Source organism: Rutidosis leptorrhynchoides, chromosome 3 (genome assembly GCF_046630445.1).
Source record: "Rutidosis leptorrhynchoides isolate AG116_Rl617_1_P2 chromosome 3, CSIRO_AGI_Rlap_v1, whole genome shotgun sequence".
Taxonomy (NCBI): Eukaryota; Viridiplantae; Streptophyta; class Magnoliopsida; order Asterales; family Asteraceae; genus Rutidosis; species Rutidosis leptorrhynchoides.
In genome coordinates, this window is record NC_092335.1 from 18310701 (window position 1) to 18329280 (window position 18580).

The 18580-nt window shown below is 33.8% G+C and overlaps 1 protein-coding gene across 1 annotated transcript; it reads left to right on the forward strand.

Moving 5' to 3' along the window:
* The first annotated feature begins 9660 nt into the window (after positions 1-9660).
* LOC139899717 (receptor like protein 26-like) lies at positions 9661-10962 on the forward strand. The gene has a single exon (XM_071882561.1). It carries the CDS (start codon positions 9661-9663, stop codon positions 10960-10962), a length of 1302 nt encoding a protein of 433 aa, XP_071738662.1.
* Positions 10963-18580: the final 7618 nt, after the last annotated feature.

Sequence of the window (18580 nt, forward strand, 5' to 3'; positions counted from 1 at the left end):
AGAATATTGTGAAGCTCCACGTATCTTTTGGCAAATGTTGGCAGACTGATGCACCAACCGTCACTTGCGCTGTCAAAGCATACATTTCCAGCACCTGGATCGATAATTTTTGTAGTTGAACCCGAACACACGGCGGCTGCTCTGATGTGGTCATTAATGGTGTCGATTGTATGGCACAACTTAAGATACGTGGTTTCTCGCGTTAGTTTGAACTCCCCGATGACGATGACGATAAAAAGAAAATTGTTAACCTTCTCATTAGAAATAACTGATAAACGAAACCCTAGTTGTGAATTAGGGTTTAGCTTTATCTGATTAAGTTATGGTTTAGTAAATTGAAATTCTTTTATCAATTCATTTGAAATAAATTAATTAGCACATATTTTCAGGATTACTGCCTTATCTTTAGTTTATATATATATATATATATATATATATATATATATATATATATATATATATATATAAGTAATAATAGAAAAGATGGATGGATGATAAACTAGTAAATGGGTAGGGCCCCACTATGTTGGGCCAGAGGAGGAAAAATAGAAAAGGAACTGGGAAAATAAATAAATTAATTAGCATACATTTTCAGGATTACTGTATTATCTTTAGTTATATGCATGTAAATAGATAGTTGACAAACTAGTAAATGGGTCGGGACAACTATGTTGGGCCAGAGGAGGAAACGTAGAAAAGGAACTGAAAAAAAAGTGTGAATTAATTAGCATATATTCTGCCTTATCTTTAGTTATATGCATGTAAAAAATTAAAAATAGATGACTAACTAGTAAATGGGCCGGGCCTACTTTGTTGGGCCAGAGGAGGAAAAATCAGAAAAGCCCGGGCCCACTTTGTTGGGCCAGAGGAGGAAAAACAGAAAAGCAACTGGAAAAAAAGGAGGTAGCAGGAACTGAACCCGAGCAAACCCATTTTAAAGGGTAGCAATTTAACCAACTGAAACATGAGACCTATTTCTAAAATCATCAACTTAATAAATAACCTTAACCAATTCCTTTTTTTACAAAGGGACAAAAATGCCCTCATTAACAGTAAACCCTACTATTCTATTTAGAATAAAAAATTAATTAATGCTTATGTTTCTCATTGTTCTTTCGATAGCAGATGTAGATGTTGAGCCTGAACAGAATCAACCGATGAATAGTGCTCGAATGGTTTTGGTCTATGGGTTGTGATTTCATTGTCCCCAAAATACTTATAATACAAATAGATAAGGCACACATGTATTTATCTTCAAATTGGAGCATATATATCAAGCATACCTTATATTTTAACTTTATTGTTTATATGTGCATGTTTTGTAATAATCGAAACCCTAGTTGCATTACTTCCAAAACGCACAACCAAATAAAAAAGATTACCTTGTTAATCACAACTACTACGGGTAGGCTTTCTAGAATCGCATGCCGGATCACTTTCACGTTTTGCACCTGTTCATTTAACAATGTCAGATGTTGATAAAATTGATATAATAATAATTGAATAATATATGAAATGTACCACACTTACTTCTTCAACGGCATCAACAAACAATACCACCCCGTCAGCAAGCCTTAGTGCAACATTCATTTCGTCAGACAAATTTCCAGGTGTATCCATAATGTTACACATATAAGTAACCTCTCCAATTAAGGCTACATTCCTAACCGATTCAACTTTCTCTCCAACAAACTCTCCATTTAAACTGTCAGTCATCCTGTAATTTTAAATATAACCTAACATATATTAGCCTCACTTTCACTTTTGATGTAATTTTTATTTTAACTTTTTTATTTTTTGTAATAATACTGTAACTCAGGTTTAAGTTTCTGTATCAAATAAATACACAAAGTGATTCATATTATTTATAAGGACTTAATTGTAAAATATTCAAGTATACATACATATATATACATATACGTATGTATATATATACATTACATATACATAAGTAAAAACTAACGTTAACAATTTTGATTGAAATTAAAAAATATATAAACCGGGTCGGACCTCAATTTTCCTGGTTAACCTTCAACATACCCTGTTTAAAATACAAAAGACTTTTATCATGACGAAATTTTCCGGAATTGACATTAAAAAAATGTTCAACAATAATACAACAATAACTAGACTTGCACAATATATAGATATATTATAAGTAAGATAGTAGAAGTAACCAACCAATGATTGCAAGACACTCATAGGAGAACCGGAAAAAAATAACTAAAGGACAAACCTTAATGATACTTCCACCAGCAACACCACCTTTGACTTAATGTTCCTCGGATCCAGGTTTGTTAACATCAAATGAACGAATTACTATCATATTTGGGGGTGATATGAAATTTCTTTCTGGTATAGGGAATTCGCTTTATTATGTACTCACAAACCACATCGATGTTATACCTTAGTTGAGCAGACACTGGGATGGGATTACAGGTGCACCGTCAGCAATAGTTACCTGTAACATATAGGTCTAGGGCACTTTTCACCTTCACATTTGTATATCTTTGCGTTGGCATAACCAAGTTTGATTGTAATGTTACGCTCCAAGCCTCCAACTCATTTTTGAAACGAACCGTCTGTTTATGAATAAATAAACAAGTTATACACAAGGTTCTTTGGAGAAATTACAGTAGAAACAAACAAAGAATCATCTATATTAAGTACATTTCAACTGCAATTTGTGTATTCTGGTCGGGAAACATAGATTAACTCAATTTATTTGTACACCGTTGAAAAGAAATTATTCATCTAGCTAACAGCAATAATATTCAGAAACCTAAGATAGCTTATATATGATGTTAAAAATTTTTTACTGCTTTGTACCAAATATTACATAAAGTAACATGCAAACTAATCAATTCCTCAAGTCCAACAACTTTGTATGAGAAACGATTAGACAATTGAGCTTTGTAAAAGATCATATGCCATACCTACTATTCAAGTAGCATAATTATGGAAAAACTTGACTACAAGACACGGTATTTGACAACACATATAGAAACTACAATAAAAGGGTGGTCCATGACCTTTTATATCATTATTGTTGTACACATTGTTCATGCAAACAATTTATTATAAACCAGTTGTAGTGCAGTTTGAAATTTGAACTCATGGTAGCCAACCATAACTGAAGCACGACAAACAGCCCACAGAAACTAAAGGATAGCAAGAACAACTCAATCTAATGGAATTTAACTCTCTCCTTATATCAATTCAAAAATTAAAAAAAAAAAAAAAAATGTACTTTCTTTCTTGTTTATAAAAATAAAAACAACTATAGAAATAACTCATCAAGTAAATTATCTTACCCATCAAAAGTACTATTTCTTTCATTCCTACAGCTAGTGGTATCATAATAATGTTACTAAATTCCAACAACCAAATGCAAACAGAACACGAATTTTACCTGCACACCAGATATGTATATATGTATTTTACAACTATTGATTTTCCATGAGCCGTGTGCCCCCTAATGGTGCCTGTTATGAAAACAACAAATCACATTAATCTACCAACACTAATCACATTTAGGGCATCAAAGAAACAAACATATCAACAAAATTTTACCAATATTAATGGTAGCCTGACGAGATATAACCTCCGGCGAAAGAGGATGTAGCGTCGCTACGTCCACCTTACTCAAATCCTGCTCCATTAAGCCATTTTTCGCCATATTTTACTTTTTCAATATAATATATAAACCCTTGAAATCCAAATTCAACACAGCCTGTACAAAATTAACATAACACCTTTTCAAACAATGAAACATCATTCGCACACGCTAAAAAAAAAAAAAAAAAAAAAAAAAAAAACCACTAGAAAAGCATAAAATTGCATTTTACCAATGAAATTTAACGAATCGTAAATTGAAGAAAAAAACTTACCTTTACCGCAGAGAACAAGAAGAATTAATGAGACGATTGGAGAGATTTTAGGATTGTTAGATGACTATGGCTAAGGCGATAGAGATGATATTTTTGTAAGTATGATTAAGCGTTAGCTAGGTTTTCATCCAGGGTTCTTCGATTCTATTTTGGAAAGAAGTATTTTTGACTCACGCGACAAATGACTGACTATATTGTGAGTTTGTGACTTGGCATCCATGCTTTTAGGCGGGTCGGGTTGAATAAATCGGGTCGAAAAATTCGGGTTGACTAATCCAAATATCAAACGATATCTTTTCGATTAATTTAATTAATTAATTAATTAATATTAATATTAAAATTAATAATAATCTCTATCTCTATCTCTATCTCTACTATACATAATTACATAATACATAATATAATATAATAATAATAATAATAATAATAATAATAATAATATAATAATAATAATAATAATAATAATAATAATATAATTATAATATAATAATAATAATAATAATAATAATAATAAACACAAAATATATTCACTAGAAAAAAAAATAACTAATCCTAGCCATCCAATAGTTAATAGTGATCAAATCTACACCATTAGATTAAGATTGACAAAGATTATGAACTCATTAAGGAAAAAATTACATACTTTGGACCTAATTACCCTTAGAAGTAGAAAATGGTGCGGGGGTTTTTGTAAAAAATAGGGGTCCCTACAATCAAAAAAAAGAACGGGAGCTTTTTTCAAAATAGGGTTCACTTTCTTCTACCCAAAATTTACTTGCACTCTGAAAACGAAACCCTAGCTTTTCCATCCTCCGCTCTAAACGATCTTCATCATATCTCTAAATCGATTCAATACCAGCAAAGAACCCTCATAACGAAATTGATAACCTTACATCCGATGACGTTGATTAGAACATAGAAAGTAAGTTTCCAGAATTAAATCAACAAAAACTTCACAATCCTTAATCAAATCATCCTTAATTGGCATCAATCGAATTTCGTTAGTATAAAGAAATCGAATTGTATTTGCGTTAGTTTCCATTCGATTACATCAATCGAATTGCGTTTGTATACATACAAAATTAACAATCGATTTGCGTTCGTATCCATTCGAAATTATCAATCGAAAGGTAAGGTTACATGATTTTTACTACAAATATTTGTACGATTATATTGATAAAAGTGACTGTTATTTTTTATTTATAAGTTACATTTAAAACTGAGATTAGCATTTTGATTTAAAACTGAGTTTGATTCGATGTATTTGATTTGAATGTGTTTATAAGGTTGAATGTGTTTAAAACTGAGTTTGATTTGATGTAAATATGTGTTTTGAGTTTTGATAATCTGATTTGAATGTGTTTATAAGGTTGAATGTGTTTAAAACTGAGTTTGATTTGATGTAAATATGTGTTTTGAGTTTTGATAATCTGGTTTGATGAATATATAGGTAGCACAAAATGTGTTTTCTGTAGTGACGGTAAGATGAAACTCGAAACCAGCTCGGTAGAGTGTAAAGTATGCAAGGGTGCAGGTAACAAAGACACCTTTCAGTCTAATGTAATTTAGTTTCGATTCGATGACACCTATTCAGTCATTTGTTAAAGTTCATGTTGTTTATCACTCGCAATTTGCTGATGTAATTATTTGTATATATGGAACCCACATATCTTTCACTTATGAGTTTTGATATTTACTTGTGCTTTTGTAGGATTAATACTCTGCAAGAAGTGTGCAGGTTAAGGATACTCAAAACGCTTGTGAGTTAGCTTTGGCTTTTATATATTATTTATGCAACTACAGTGTATTAAACATGTGAGAAGGGCTCATTCTTTTCTCATTATTATATTTTGTTTAGCCTATTACCAAGTATAAAGTAATTTTCCTTCCGTTAACAACTGCCTCGAAGGTAGGGTAACACTATTTCCTTTTAAACTCGCTTCGTTAGACATTTCTGGAAACAAGTTCAAAGGAAACCTTTCTTTCTTGTGTCATATTGATGGGGTATTAACATTCGTTGATCTCTCTAACAACTCGTTTTTAGGGAGCCTTCCTGATTGTTGGTCGCACTTCCAGAAATTGGTAATTCTTGATTTATCAAACAACCATTTATCCGGGAATATCCCTATGTCTTTTAGATTCTTGTATGAACTAGAGGCATTGTATTTGCGAAAGAACGCCTTTGTTGGTGAATTGCCCATGTCTTTGAGCAACTGTACAAATCTGAGGTTTGTGGATCTTGGGGAAAACAAGTTATCCGGCACTAGAGGCGGATTTAGAGTGTAAGAGGAGGAAGACGGGGGGGGGGGGGTAAAAATTTTGGATTTTTCGACTTTGCCCCCGGTGGATTTTTTTTTTTTTTTGCCCCAAAACCTATATATTTTGCCTCAAAACCTTCAAATTTTGTCCAAAATTCTCCAAATTTTGCTCCAAAACCTTCAAATTTTACCCACAAATCTTCAAATTTTGCCTAAAAACTTCAATTTTTTTGCCCCAAAACCTCCATATTTTTTCTCAAAAAAATTGCTATGGTTTTAAAAAAAAATTCGCCCCCAGTGGAAAAAAATCTTGGATCCGCCACTGTCCGGCACAATACCTGCGTGGGTTGGGGAAAGGCTTACGGGTCTATATTGTCTTATTTTACTTATTTTACGATCAAATATGTTAAGTGGTAGTCTACCCTCTCAGATATGTTGGTTGAACAATCTTCATATCCTTAACCTCTCTAAGAATATTAAGCTAAATGGTTGAAATGGCTAAATAGTCTGGATAAATATAATTTTTTTTGTTACTTTAAAATGATGACCGGAAGGAAATCATAAAAAATGGTTTACAATTGAGAAAAATTTTGAGCAACATCCTTCCATTTATAAAGCGGAGGGGCGTGGTTTATTGCTGTGGGTTTTTTATTGCACTTTTTTGTTGACTTGGCAATGTATGTTTTTTGTAGAGTAATGATGGTATGTATTTTTTGTGTGGGTGAGAAGTATTGTGATAATGTGTAAAAATATCGTAATTGGTAAAGTATTAAAAAGGGATAAAAATAATATTTTTTTAGGAAATATAAATTTAATAAAATTGAACTCATGCTCGTTCCTTTTGGTGTTGCCAACGCTTTGCGTTCACACACCATTACCCCATTTTAAGGGGCGTGGCTTGTGCCACATAGACAAAAAAGGCTGTGGCCTTGTAGCTATACAAATGGTCTAAACCCAAGCAGGTTAGAAGACTTGTTGACTTATCTTCAATTTGTGAAAACAAGTCCGAACGCTTTTTGTAACTATATGTGGAAAATTAAGTACCTCTCTAGTCAAAGTCTTTCTGTTTGAAATTAAATACGCAACCTTGAACAATAAGCATTTAATCTCTATACTTTTTTGTCTTACAATTTGGTAATGTTAGAAAGTTTCCGTAGCTTCTACCTAATACACCACACGTTGCATTAGTGTTCTACTTAAAGCTTTATAATATGTGTTGGAAAAGTCTTGGTATTTGGATTGTAAACTGGAGGTCAACAAGAATAGTAGGCTGGTTTGTGTATGTTATTTACATATGTTAATGATCAGTTCTTGTCGATTGCCGACAATGTATTTCTTATGTTGGTGCTTCATATTTCTATTTTATTGGTATAAACATATCATTCTCTATGTTCTTCACTACAGGTGTCATTGTTCGAGCATTATACACAATAACTTGTTGATCGAAAATTAAGATTCAGTATTCTATTTAGAATCGATTATGAACCCAAATTTATTTCATTATTATGTTTTGCTTTTATGTGTAATGGATAGGTTCTTCGACTACAAACTATGCTTACAACTTATGCGTTCAATACTAAAATACCTTGCTTTGTGGGATGACACATGTTGCATTTTTTTATGACATCCGTAATACTTTTAAAATTACATCTGAAAATAAAAGCTTAGGTTATACAAAATGATAAAAAAAGAATGTTCTACATAAATAAACCTTTAATACTATACTTAATACAGTACTTAACTTATAAATGTCAGTCCCATTAGATGCTACTTTTTCTCGAACAAATATCATTGATCGGAGTGTTGTGTACTCCATTCATTTCTGTTGATTATTGTGAGGCAGATCCATAATCCAAACTGTTCCACTTGGTATGTTTATTAGTGAAATTCCAGTCAAATTGACTTTGGTGTCAGAAAGGGTAATAACTGAATGATGAGGGACTGAAATCAAAAAACAATCACAAACAATTGTGGCAGGAGCTAAAATAGATTACTCCAAAACGCAGCTAAAATAGATTAAAACGCCTAATATCATCACTATCATACGCTCATTTCATCAACTGCACGTGAATGTAGCAAGATGAAGAAGAAAAAATTCATGAAATTTTGAACAATTGATAGTGAAGATTGATGCTATAGCAAACAGAGAACATCTCAACTGTTGATAATTCGCCAATAATAATAACTTGAGGTATGATTTTCTAACCTAATTAATTACGAATGTTGACTATTTCGGTCAAAGTTGATCGTTTATGCTTGATGATGAAATTGATGGTTTATATGGTAGAATAAGTTAGCCCGAGGCTATAATCTTCTGATTTGATCGTCAAACAAGTAGGATTTATGTAAATAGTGTTGAAAGCTTAAATGTGTAAAATTAAGCCAAATGGTTGAAATGGCCAAATAATCTTATTATTATTATTATTATTAATTATTATTATTATTATTATTTTTTTTTTTTTTTAATTTTTTTTTTTTACGTTATTATGATGATTGGATGGAAGTTATGTACAAAAAATGGTTTATAATTGAGAAAAACTTTTGAGCAAGATCCTTTAAACCCAAGCAGAGGTTAGAAGACTTGTTGACTTATCTCCCATTTGTGAAAACAACTTTAAACACTTTTTGTAACTATATGTGGAAAATTAAGTACCTCTTTAGTCAAAGTCTTTCTTTTTGAAATTAAATACGTAACCTTGAACAATAAGCATTTAATATCTATACTTAGTCTTACAATATGGTTAATGTTGGAAACTTTCACTAGCTTCTACCTAATACACGATATGTTTATTGGTCATAACTCATGAGGTGTACACCACACGGTTGCATTAGTGTTCTACTTAAAACCGTTACTATGAATGAGCTAATAATTTCTCGGCACGAGTATTTCACAAAACTAATGTGTTCTTCAACAATCTCGTCATATGCTTACTTTAATATATATACTAGTAACATTTTGTCCAAAAGTAGCAAATTTTAGGTACGTATCATGATCATAATAACAGATTATATATTCAACATATGTTCTGAATTCTGATAAATAAAATTGTTGTTATTTTATTGAATGCAACATATCATTATCATATAACTGTATTATAAAAGTTTATTTAAAAAAAAAAAGGTCTATCTTATTAATAATATGTGGCGGAAGAGATTGAGTCCACCAACTAATTCTCCTAAGTAAAAAATGTGAATCCAAGCATCATCACTTTATTACTAAAAAGTCATGGTCTTTGGATTGTAAATTGGAGGTCAACAGGAATAGTCGGCAGGTTTGCGTGTGTTATTTATATACACATGACAGACCTTCCTTGATAAAATGTAGTGAAAACGATTACAACTTTTCATGAAACTTATAGTTAATTAGTTCTATACATACTTTCTAACTCACTGCTGCTGATAAATTGAAGTTTTAGTTTCTTCTGGCTTCGATCAACACCTGAGGTGTTAAGCTACTCTCCTCGGTTTTCCATTTATATTGATAGATATAAATAAATAAATTGTATGATATAATGCATGCTGCTGTCTATTGGTTGCTATGCATACTGTTATTTGTTAGTGATGTCGATCATAGTCTCGGGCTCAATGAAGATTCCAACGTGACGGTTACAGGGTCATGTATCGAGAAGGAGAGACAAGCTTTACTGATGTTTAAAGCAGACTTAAAAGACATAAATGGTTGGAGAAATGAAGAAGGAAAGATGGATTGTTGCAAATGGCCAGGTGTCTATTGTGACACCGACACTGGTCACGTAACCGAACTGCGTCTTTCTATTTATCCCAATTTGGTAGGTAAAATTAATCCGTCAGTAAAGCTCCTAAAGCAGTTACAAACTCTTGATTTATCTGGAATTGATTTTCAGTCCAATCAAATACCAAACTTTTTGAGTTCCCTTACCACCTTACAGCATTTGCATATGTCTAATGCTAATCTCAGTGGACCTATTCCTCATCAACTTGGAAATCTCTCCAAATTGATTTCACTCGATCTCAGTGGTAATTCGTTGCAGGGATCTATACCTGTTTCCCTTGAACCTTTAAGTTTTCTCTTCTACATAAATCTCTCAGAAAACTTCCTTACGGGTCCCGTGCCTAATTTCGGTGGATGGTCATCGTTGACTAGCTTATTGCTTGCCCACAATTCTCTCAACGGAAGCATTCCCGACTTCACAGGATGCAAGTCTCTACTAAAAGTAGACCTCTCTGGTAATCAGTTGAGTGGTGATTTACCCAACAGTGTGGGTCAACTATCAAATCTTACTTCTCTCGATGTTTCATCCAACTCCCTTCATGGTGTGATATCCGACCTTCACTTTATAAATCTCTCTTCCTTAACCTATTTGGACATGTCTTTCAATTCAATTTCATTTAACTTGAGCTCAGATTTTAGAATTCCATTCCAGTTAGAGACCATAAAGTTGCAATCATGCAAGTTGGGACCTAGTTTTCCGTTGTGGATCAAAACTCAAACAAGTTTCCAACATCTAGATATTTCAAGTGCTGGTATATCAGATAGTGTCCCTATCTGGTTCTGGGACCTACCCCTTGGATTGAAATTGTTAAACCTTTCTTCAAATGACTTGAAGGGTACGCTTCCAAATATATCATCAGACTTTGACCAGTATCCTGGATTGGATTTGAGTAACAACCGTTTCGAAGGTAGGGTACCACTAATGCCTTCTAAACTCGCCTCGTTAAACCTTTCTGGAAACAAGTTCAAAAGAGACCTCTCTTTCTTATGTCATATTGTTGGGGAATTAACTTTCATCGACCTCTCTAGCAATGATACCCTCTCCAAGCCTGGAACGTCATGAAGAATTAATGAGGCTTGAGATAGAAGATCACAGTTTAATTATTCATTTCAAGAAGAAGACTGATAAGGTTGAAGTTAAGGATATAGAAATTGACCCTGCAAGTGTCGAAGTGAAGAACCAGAATACTGAAGAATCCCGTTCATCAGATGAATCTTCAGACGACTATTATACTGACGATGATGAGGAAGAGCAACATGAAGACATTCTGGATAACTCATATTCTCCATCCGAACCAGATCAGGAGGAGCCGGACTCTTCTTCAGATCGAATTCCGATCATATCCACTCACGCCGACATGATAACCTTCATCAATGACACCGATGAATTTGAAGATATTCTCGAAGCCATCCGTAAATCAACGATTGATTTCACGCTACGCTTAACAGAACGAATCATGGCTATCACAGATGAATACAACCTCTATCTACAGAGAGAAGATGATAATGTTGAAATCCTAGAAGAGCGCATTCAAGACTTTATCAATACCCTTCACGATCATATCTACCGCGAAGAAAGTCAACGATAGCATAACTCAGTGGTTCGCACTATTCTAGAGACAAGATTCTGTAGGGATCAGAAGATCATTTACTCTAAGGTCTACAACGCCTTAGCCGGATCTGCACTTCCGTTCTCAGCAAATCAACGAGCACTACTGACTCTCATCCGGAAGCATATGGATCTTTCCACCGGACGTCCGACTTATCACTCTGATTTGCAAATGATCGAGGATATTCACAGTTTTTTCGCTCTCTTGGAAAGAGATAATTTTGAAAGCACACCAGAAAGGCTAGTGATTTACGTAACAATCGATCATCACGCTGATCTGATTATCAAAGAGTTGCGAGACGCAGTCACAAAAGAAGTAAGACGCAACAATCCGTTTTCTCATCTTGAACCAGACCGAGTCAACATTGCCACCTACGTTACGAATCAGATAGCACATATCTTCCAAGAATCCACGGATCCTAGTTTCACATTCAAAGCTGGATGTCGGGAGATATACTTAAAGATGGTGACATTAATGCTTGGGTCAAGGCTGATTTTCACTTCTTTCCAGCTTCGCCTCTTGACTAATCTGTGCAAGGCTACAGACTCCTACTATGGAGACCACCATTCAGAAGATTTTGAGATAATGAAGATACAATTTCTTACACTATTTGAAGATCTCCGAAATGAACATCCTATCAGAGAAGTAATCACCACCAGCACCGTTTCAATTATTGACATTCATGGATCAATCAGCAGAGCAGTGGATCATATTCTTATCGGACTTCAAGATTTGTCACGAGTCGAAACCGCGCATTATCTCTCTTTCAGAAAATCTTCAAGAGAAGTACAGGATCTTCTACCACTTTTGGTCCGACACTTTCTCAGGATTTAACCACCGAGACTCACATTCCCTAGAGAAGACCAAGATCACAACTACCAGAGGGGAATGTCTTCTTTTTAGGCATCATTACGATCGAGCCAACGATCTTAAACAAAAGCGCTTCTCGGGAGGTAACCCGTGCAATAAAGTAGAGTAGAAGAATAAAGGATGACAAATGAGCCGATAAATAAAGGATGTGACTTCCAAGATTGTAAGCCAGCCAGTTTCTTCACAGGCAACCACATCTGCTGGGGGTACTCCTTTCTTCCCGTTACTAGCTCAAATTTAAAATTATGCCACATCCTAGCTTATCACTAAGTGTGGGATCCCAACCCAAATAAACACTAGACAAATATTCCCAAATCTTTAACTAAAACTCGTAAGTGTGGGATTGATGTCAAAGCGAAGGGGTACGAAATAGATATTAATTTTGATACAAAATACTATTAAATACGATACAATTTACACAAGTTATTTATTAATTTATAGAATGGATATACCTAAACCTTGCTACAACACTTATAGGCAGTGTACCTAATCGTAGAGTAGTGTAGTTTTTAGTAAGTCCGGTTCGTTCCACAGGGATACAGATTGAAAACGTACTATATATTTTTGTACAGTTATATATATATATATATATATATATATATATATATAAAAGTAGTATTATTATTATTATAAAAGGGGGTTTTACCGTTTAACGACCGGTTTGTCAATTTTTAAGTCAAACGTAAAGATAAATGACAATAATTAAAGTGCGTAAAAAATAACAATATTTAAATGACGATAATTAAAATTGCGAATATTAAAAGTGCGATAATAAATAAAATTGCGATAGAATATGAAATAAAAGAATTATGCTTATTTAAACTTCCATAATCATGATGTTTGACGTTTTTATTTTAATTTGTTACCCTGGGTTAATTGTCCTTTATCCTGGATTATTTGATATGTCTATCTGGTTTTTGTCCATAATAGTCCATCAGTCATAATTATAAAGTGCGAGTGTCCTCGTCAAATTACCCTTATACCCGAAGTCAAATATTCCAACTAATTAGGGATCCAAACTGTAATAAGGTCTTAATACTTTGTTAATAACTACACCAGGATATCGACTGTATGTAGTCCAAGGTCTTAATACTATGTTATCAATTATACCAGTTGTCACTGTATATAATCCACCCATGTTTTAATGAGTCCATTGATTATTAATTCATACCCGTGTCTAGTCAAATGAACAATTATTAGTATTTATAAATATCCCGCCCATCGTATCCAATAAGGCGTATGTGGTTATTTATAAATACGTCAAATTGTAAATCTCTATATTAAATTAACGAACTGTCATTCAGTTAAACAAATATAAAGTCCATTAATAATCAATAGTCCTGTGTCCACAAGTGTCGCTCTTTTGTCCAAACCCTAATTATGGTCCAAAGTTCAATAACCCCGTCTTTAATATTTAGTCCAACATCACGATTACTTCGGCTCAAATAAGCATAATAATAACTTAGTTACGAGACATTAATTTAAAAAGGTTGAACATAACTTACAATGATTATAAATCGCGTAGTGTTACACGGACAGAGTTTCGACTTAAAAAGTCGTAAGATATTCGTTACAATAACCCAATTATTATTAAACTTAAATTAAAATTAAAATTATATAAATATATATTGAGAGAATAAGAGAGAAAGAATAATATGGTGTACCATTCGAGCCCGAATTCGTGTCAATTTATAGACTTGGCCAGACTTTTGGGGCCATGCGATCGCATGGGATTTACTCTTCCTGGCCATGCGATCGCATGGCCAGCCTGTCCAGCTCAAAATGATTCCAAAACGTGGGATGCCGACATATTTTAATATATATAATTTTATATAATTATATATATATTATATTATATTCTTGTGCACAGTTGACTTATAATTTTAGCTCCGTTGAGTTGTACGTTGTTACTCAGTTTATGTCCCGGTTCCGGATTTTCGAACGTCTTTTCGTATGCTTAGATATCTTGTACTTTGCGTTCCGTGACTTGTACTATTATCAATATTTAGACGTTATTCATCAATAAATTGAACCACTTGGATTGTAAGTTGTACGTTTGAGCATTCTGGTCATTTGCATCTTCAAATCGTCGTTTCAGTCTTCTGTCTTCTTATTTTATTAATTAAAAAATTATCACTTGGAAATAGAACAATTGCAACTAAAAGCTTGTCTTTCTGGAAGGATAATGCTATGAAATATGTGTTCGTTTTTAGCATTATCAAATATTCCCACACTTGAGCGTTGCTTGTCCTCAAGCAATATAGAACTTGAATATAACTTCACACGAATCACTTCTTTATTCTTCACACTTTATACATCAGTGATTTTGATACAGCGGTATGAACAATGATAGTAACGTTGTGGTTTACAGTCCCACATGACTATAAAAATTTAGATCCATTAGGAAATTGGATCTTTATGAAAACATTTGATCTTTTGAAAATTCAAGCTAGATTTTACCCTAGACAGGTTTTCCGGAATAACCCTTCACCGGTGTTTACGAAATGTTTTTGTGGGCTGTGGGTTTCAGATTTTAAAATTTTAGCTCAAAACTTGAGGTTTTGTGTCACCCACTTGCTAACCTTGTATTAGGAAGGCACACGTCCAGCCTACTTGTCTTGTATATTACCTTTCGGTAAACGACCTTCTGGTTGTAAAGGAAAGCGATGAACAAGCAACTGTTAAGGCGATGTCTAATGACATGCAGATGATCATGGTCTAAAACGTGTCGGATGCAGTTACTATCCTTTGTAGGAGCAACAGTAAAGATCACCCGATAGTTTTTCGGTCTGGCACAAGGTCCTATCTTCGACCATGTTATGCAACCACCGTTCTTACGGTTGACACCCGATTTGGTTCAGGTGACCTAATGAATTCTGATGAATTCTCAGGATTTTACGTTCAATGGTAATGAACGTATTAATAATAGGTTTTTCAGAAAACAAATCGGTTTTAATTTTGATCAAAATATTTTCTCGTTCAAGCTCGAGTTTAGATATCATTGAATTCCATGAGTTTAAATTCTCAATCTTTAAGGTCAATCTCAAGGATTGAGTAATATCAGGCTTAAAAGCTGATTTTTGATCTTTAAGGAGATTATCCTTTCTGGGGGTCTGATTCATTAGGCTTATCCAGCTAATTTGCACGGCGCCCTCCCCATTTTACGAGACAGATCCTCTCATGGTTAGGATAAGTCTGACCACTTGGCGACCCTGTTTGATGCTGAGGTCCGTGGATTTCCTGCTGATTTTAGAGATGACTTTTCTAGATTTTTCGTCAACCTACAGCTAGTCTGGACGACAACTTCCTGACCTAAATCAAGAAGCGCGTGTCTTTTTCGGAAGACTTTACTTCCTATAATGATGGAATTGATTCATCGTGTAGATCCATCTTTCTTTCATTTATATTACAGTAAACCGGGTAAAACTGATTAGTTTAGTCCAAAGCAAAAGTACCTGCAATAATCTTGTACAAAAATATGTGATATATGTTTTAAATAACTTGGTGAATTCTTCCCACACTTAGCTTTTATTTATTATTTTCTTTGCCTTTTTATTCTCGTCTATTCCATTTTTAAATGAATTCTAGTGTTTTAGGTTGTTTCTCAATTTATGTCCTTTCCGAGGTAACAATAATTTCGGTATTAAAACCTAGTTTTATCGTTCATAAATATGTATAAACATGATTTTGAATTCATTTAATTAAAAAAATTCAATTAAACTAAGTGTATTAATAATATGTTTAAACTGAAAGAATTTAATCCCTTCCCACACTTAAGAACTTGCAATGCCCTCATTTGCAAGAAATCAGTAAAAATTTAAATTCATGAGGGTGATTAGCGTAGAAAAATGATTAAAATTTACCAAAGTTTCCAAACATATTGTTGTTTGTTTGAATGATAAATGGTGCACATCATTTGTTACATCACATTTGTTTTTCGTCTTGTCGTCAAAATTAGTAGCTTTTGCTGAACTTAATGCCAGTCTTTGAAAGTTCGTTGTTTTACCCTGTTGTGTACAATTGACAATATACATATAATATAGATATAAACATGCAAGGTAATTTGAAATGGGACTTAGAATCCCACTTTCAAATTATAAATACAATATATGAACATAATAATAAAAGTTTTAAAAGCTACATAATAAAAAAAATATTAATTGTTTAAACATAACAAATAAAAAAAATGTTAGAAACATAAATAATAACCAACGGAACAAATAATCAATCTGGATATGGATTCCAGTTTATGTTGTCATTCGGGTTCCATTGTTGGTGATACGTGTCCTGGTAGGCTTGGTTCGGGTCATAATGGGCATAGGGTGGTCTCATATCGGACTGAAATGGCGGATAATATGCTGGTTGAGTCAGAATGTAGTTATGTGGTACCTGATATGATAGATGTCTCATAATTTGGTGCTGATGAACGTTCCATCTATCATGTTGTCGCTGCCTGGATGCCTCATATTCATCTGCAGCTCTCCACTGTACATACTGATTATGCCGATTCTCGGCATTCATATCCAACTCCTCTAAACGCTGATATACATCAATATAACTATCTCTTACAACATCCCTAATATCAGCTGCTTCCTCCATTTCCACATCTGAGCCCCTTTCCACTTGTGGTCGGCTACCCTGATATGGTACTGCCATATTCTGTCTCCTTGACAGTACCTGTGCCCTATGATAAACCGAAAGACCTATAGGTTCGGTTTGTTCAGGAACCTCAACCATTGGACCCCCTTGATACCTATCAACACCCAAATACTCTCCTATTAGAGTAATAAAAATACCACCCCTTATTATACCCCCTTCATGTATACCTTCTACAACTTTAGACAAATAATAACCAACGCAGTAGGGGATGTTAACAAAGTCTCTGGGGTCTCGAATGCACTTAAGGTAAAATAGATCATGTAAAGTAATCTTTTCCTTATTTTTACCCCTCTGTGTAATCGAGTTCGCTAAAAATCTATGAATCACGCGAAGCTCTGCCCTGTCAATATCTAAATAGGAGTGTTTTTCACCCCGCCTAAACACCTCAAATTTTGACATTCGCCTCCAAATGGCATTAGCGTCAAAATTTCTATCTACCCTATCACCTTCCCAAATCAAAGATGTACAATCAGGTGATAATAAATCAGCGGGGGTGTAAATGAGCAAGGCCCTAGCCATGTCCAACATGGACATCCTGTACATCCTACCTCCAAGCAGAAATCCAAGAAAACTCCTATCTTCTAACATAGATACATAAGTATTTATTACTATAGTACTCATCAATTCAACACACCACTCCTTATATACAGGCCTACGGGTGGTAAACAAACGTTTCCAATCATGAAACACAGAATTGCCATACCTTTGAATCAGCAAATTCCTAACCGGGTCAGCTAGGTTAACCGCTTCCAAAGGTCTCCAATCTATAACCCTTGGTACTTCCACATTTTTAGTGTAAAGCTTATGTTTGTTGCGTTGGTACTTCGAGAAATCTATCCAGTATCGATCAAATCTGAGATTGGGATGTAATTCCTGTTCATGAATAAATGGGTGTACTATTAACTCGTGAGGCTGAAATTGTCTGTAATCATTAGCGAATTCTGGGTTGGGTTCATGGTATGGCAGGTGTTGATCATAATGTTGTTGCTCTTGTTGTGGTTCAGGTTGTGGCTCTGGTTGTGGCTCTAGTTGTGGCTCTGGCTCTGATTGTGGCTCTGGTTATTGAGCAGCTTGTCTAGAAGATGATCCACCGTCAGTATCTGTATTTCTCTGCAAAACACATTAGACACAAAATTTTGTGCATCTAAATAATGCATTAGTGTTAGCAAAATAACAAATTAAAACAATTACAATAACATGTTTAATCAATATTAAACCTATACACATTTTTATAAATTTAACAATTCTACACTTTTTCAAATAAGCATATATGAAAATGTATACAATGTTCATAAGCATTCATCTTCTAAAACATGTCAAAATAATCATTATAGCAATTAAACGAGTTCTAAATGGCATTCATATCAAAATAATCAAGTTCATGCATTTTTGACTTAAAAAGTCAACAATCTTGCTCAAAAATCATGTTTAGGATCAAAGTTTGGATCATTTAGCAACCTAAACATGTTACATTACTTAATTTAGCATGAATTCACAACAAAAATCGGTCATAACCCCTTTATATTAAAAAGCCCCAAATTA

Bases quoted from the DNA above. Each gene is read 5' to 3' on its own strand.
- LOC139899717 (XM_071882561.1), top strand. From the start codon at position 9,661: ATGCATGCTGCTGTCTATTGGTTGCTATGCATACTGTTATTTGTTAGT.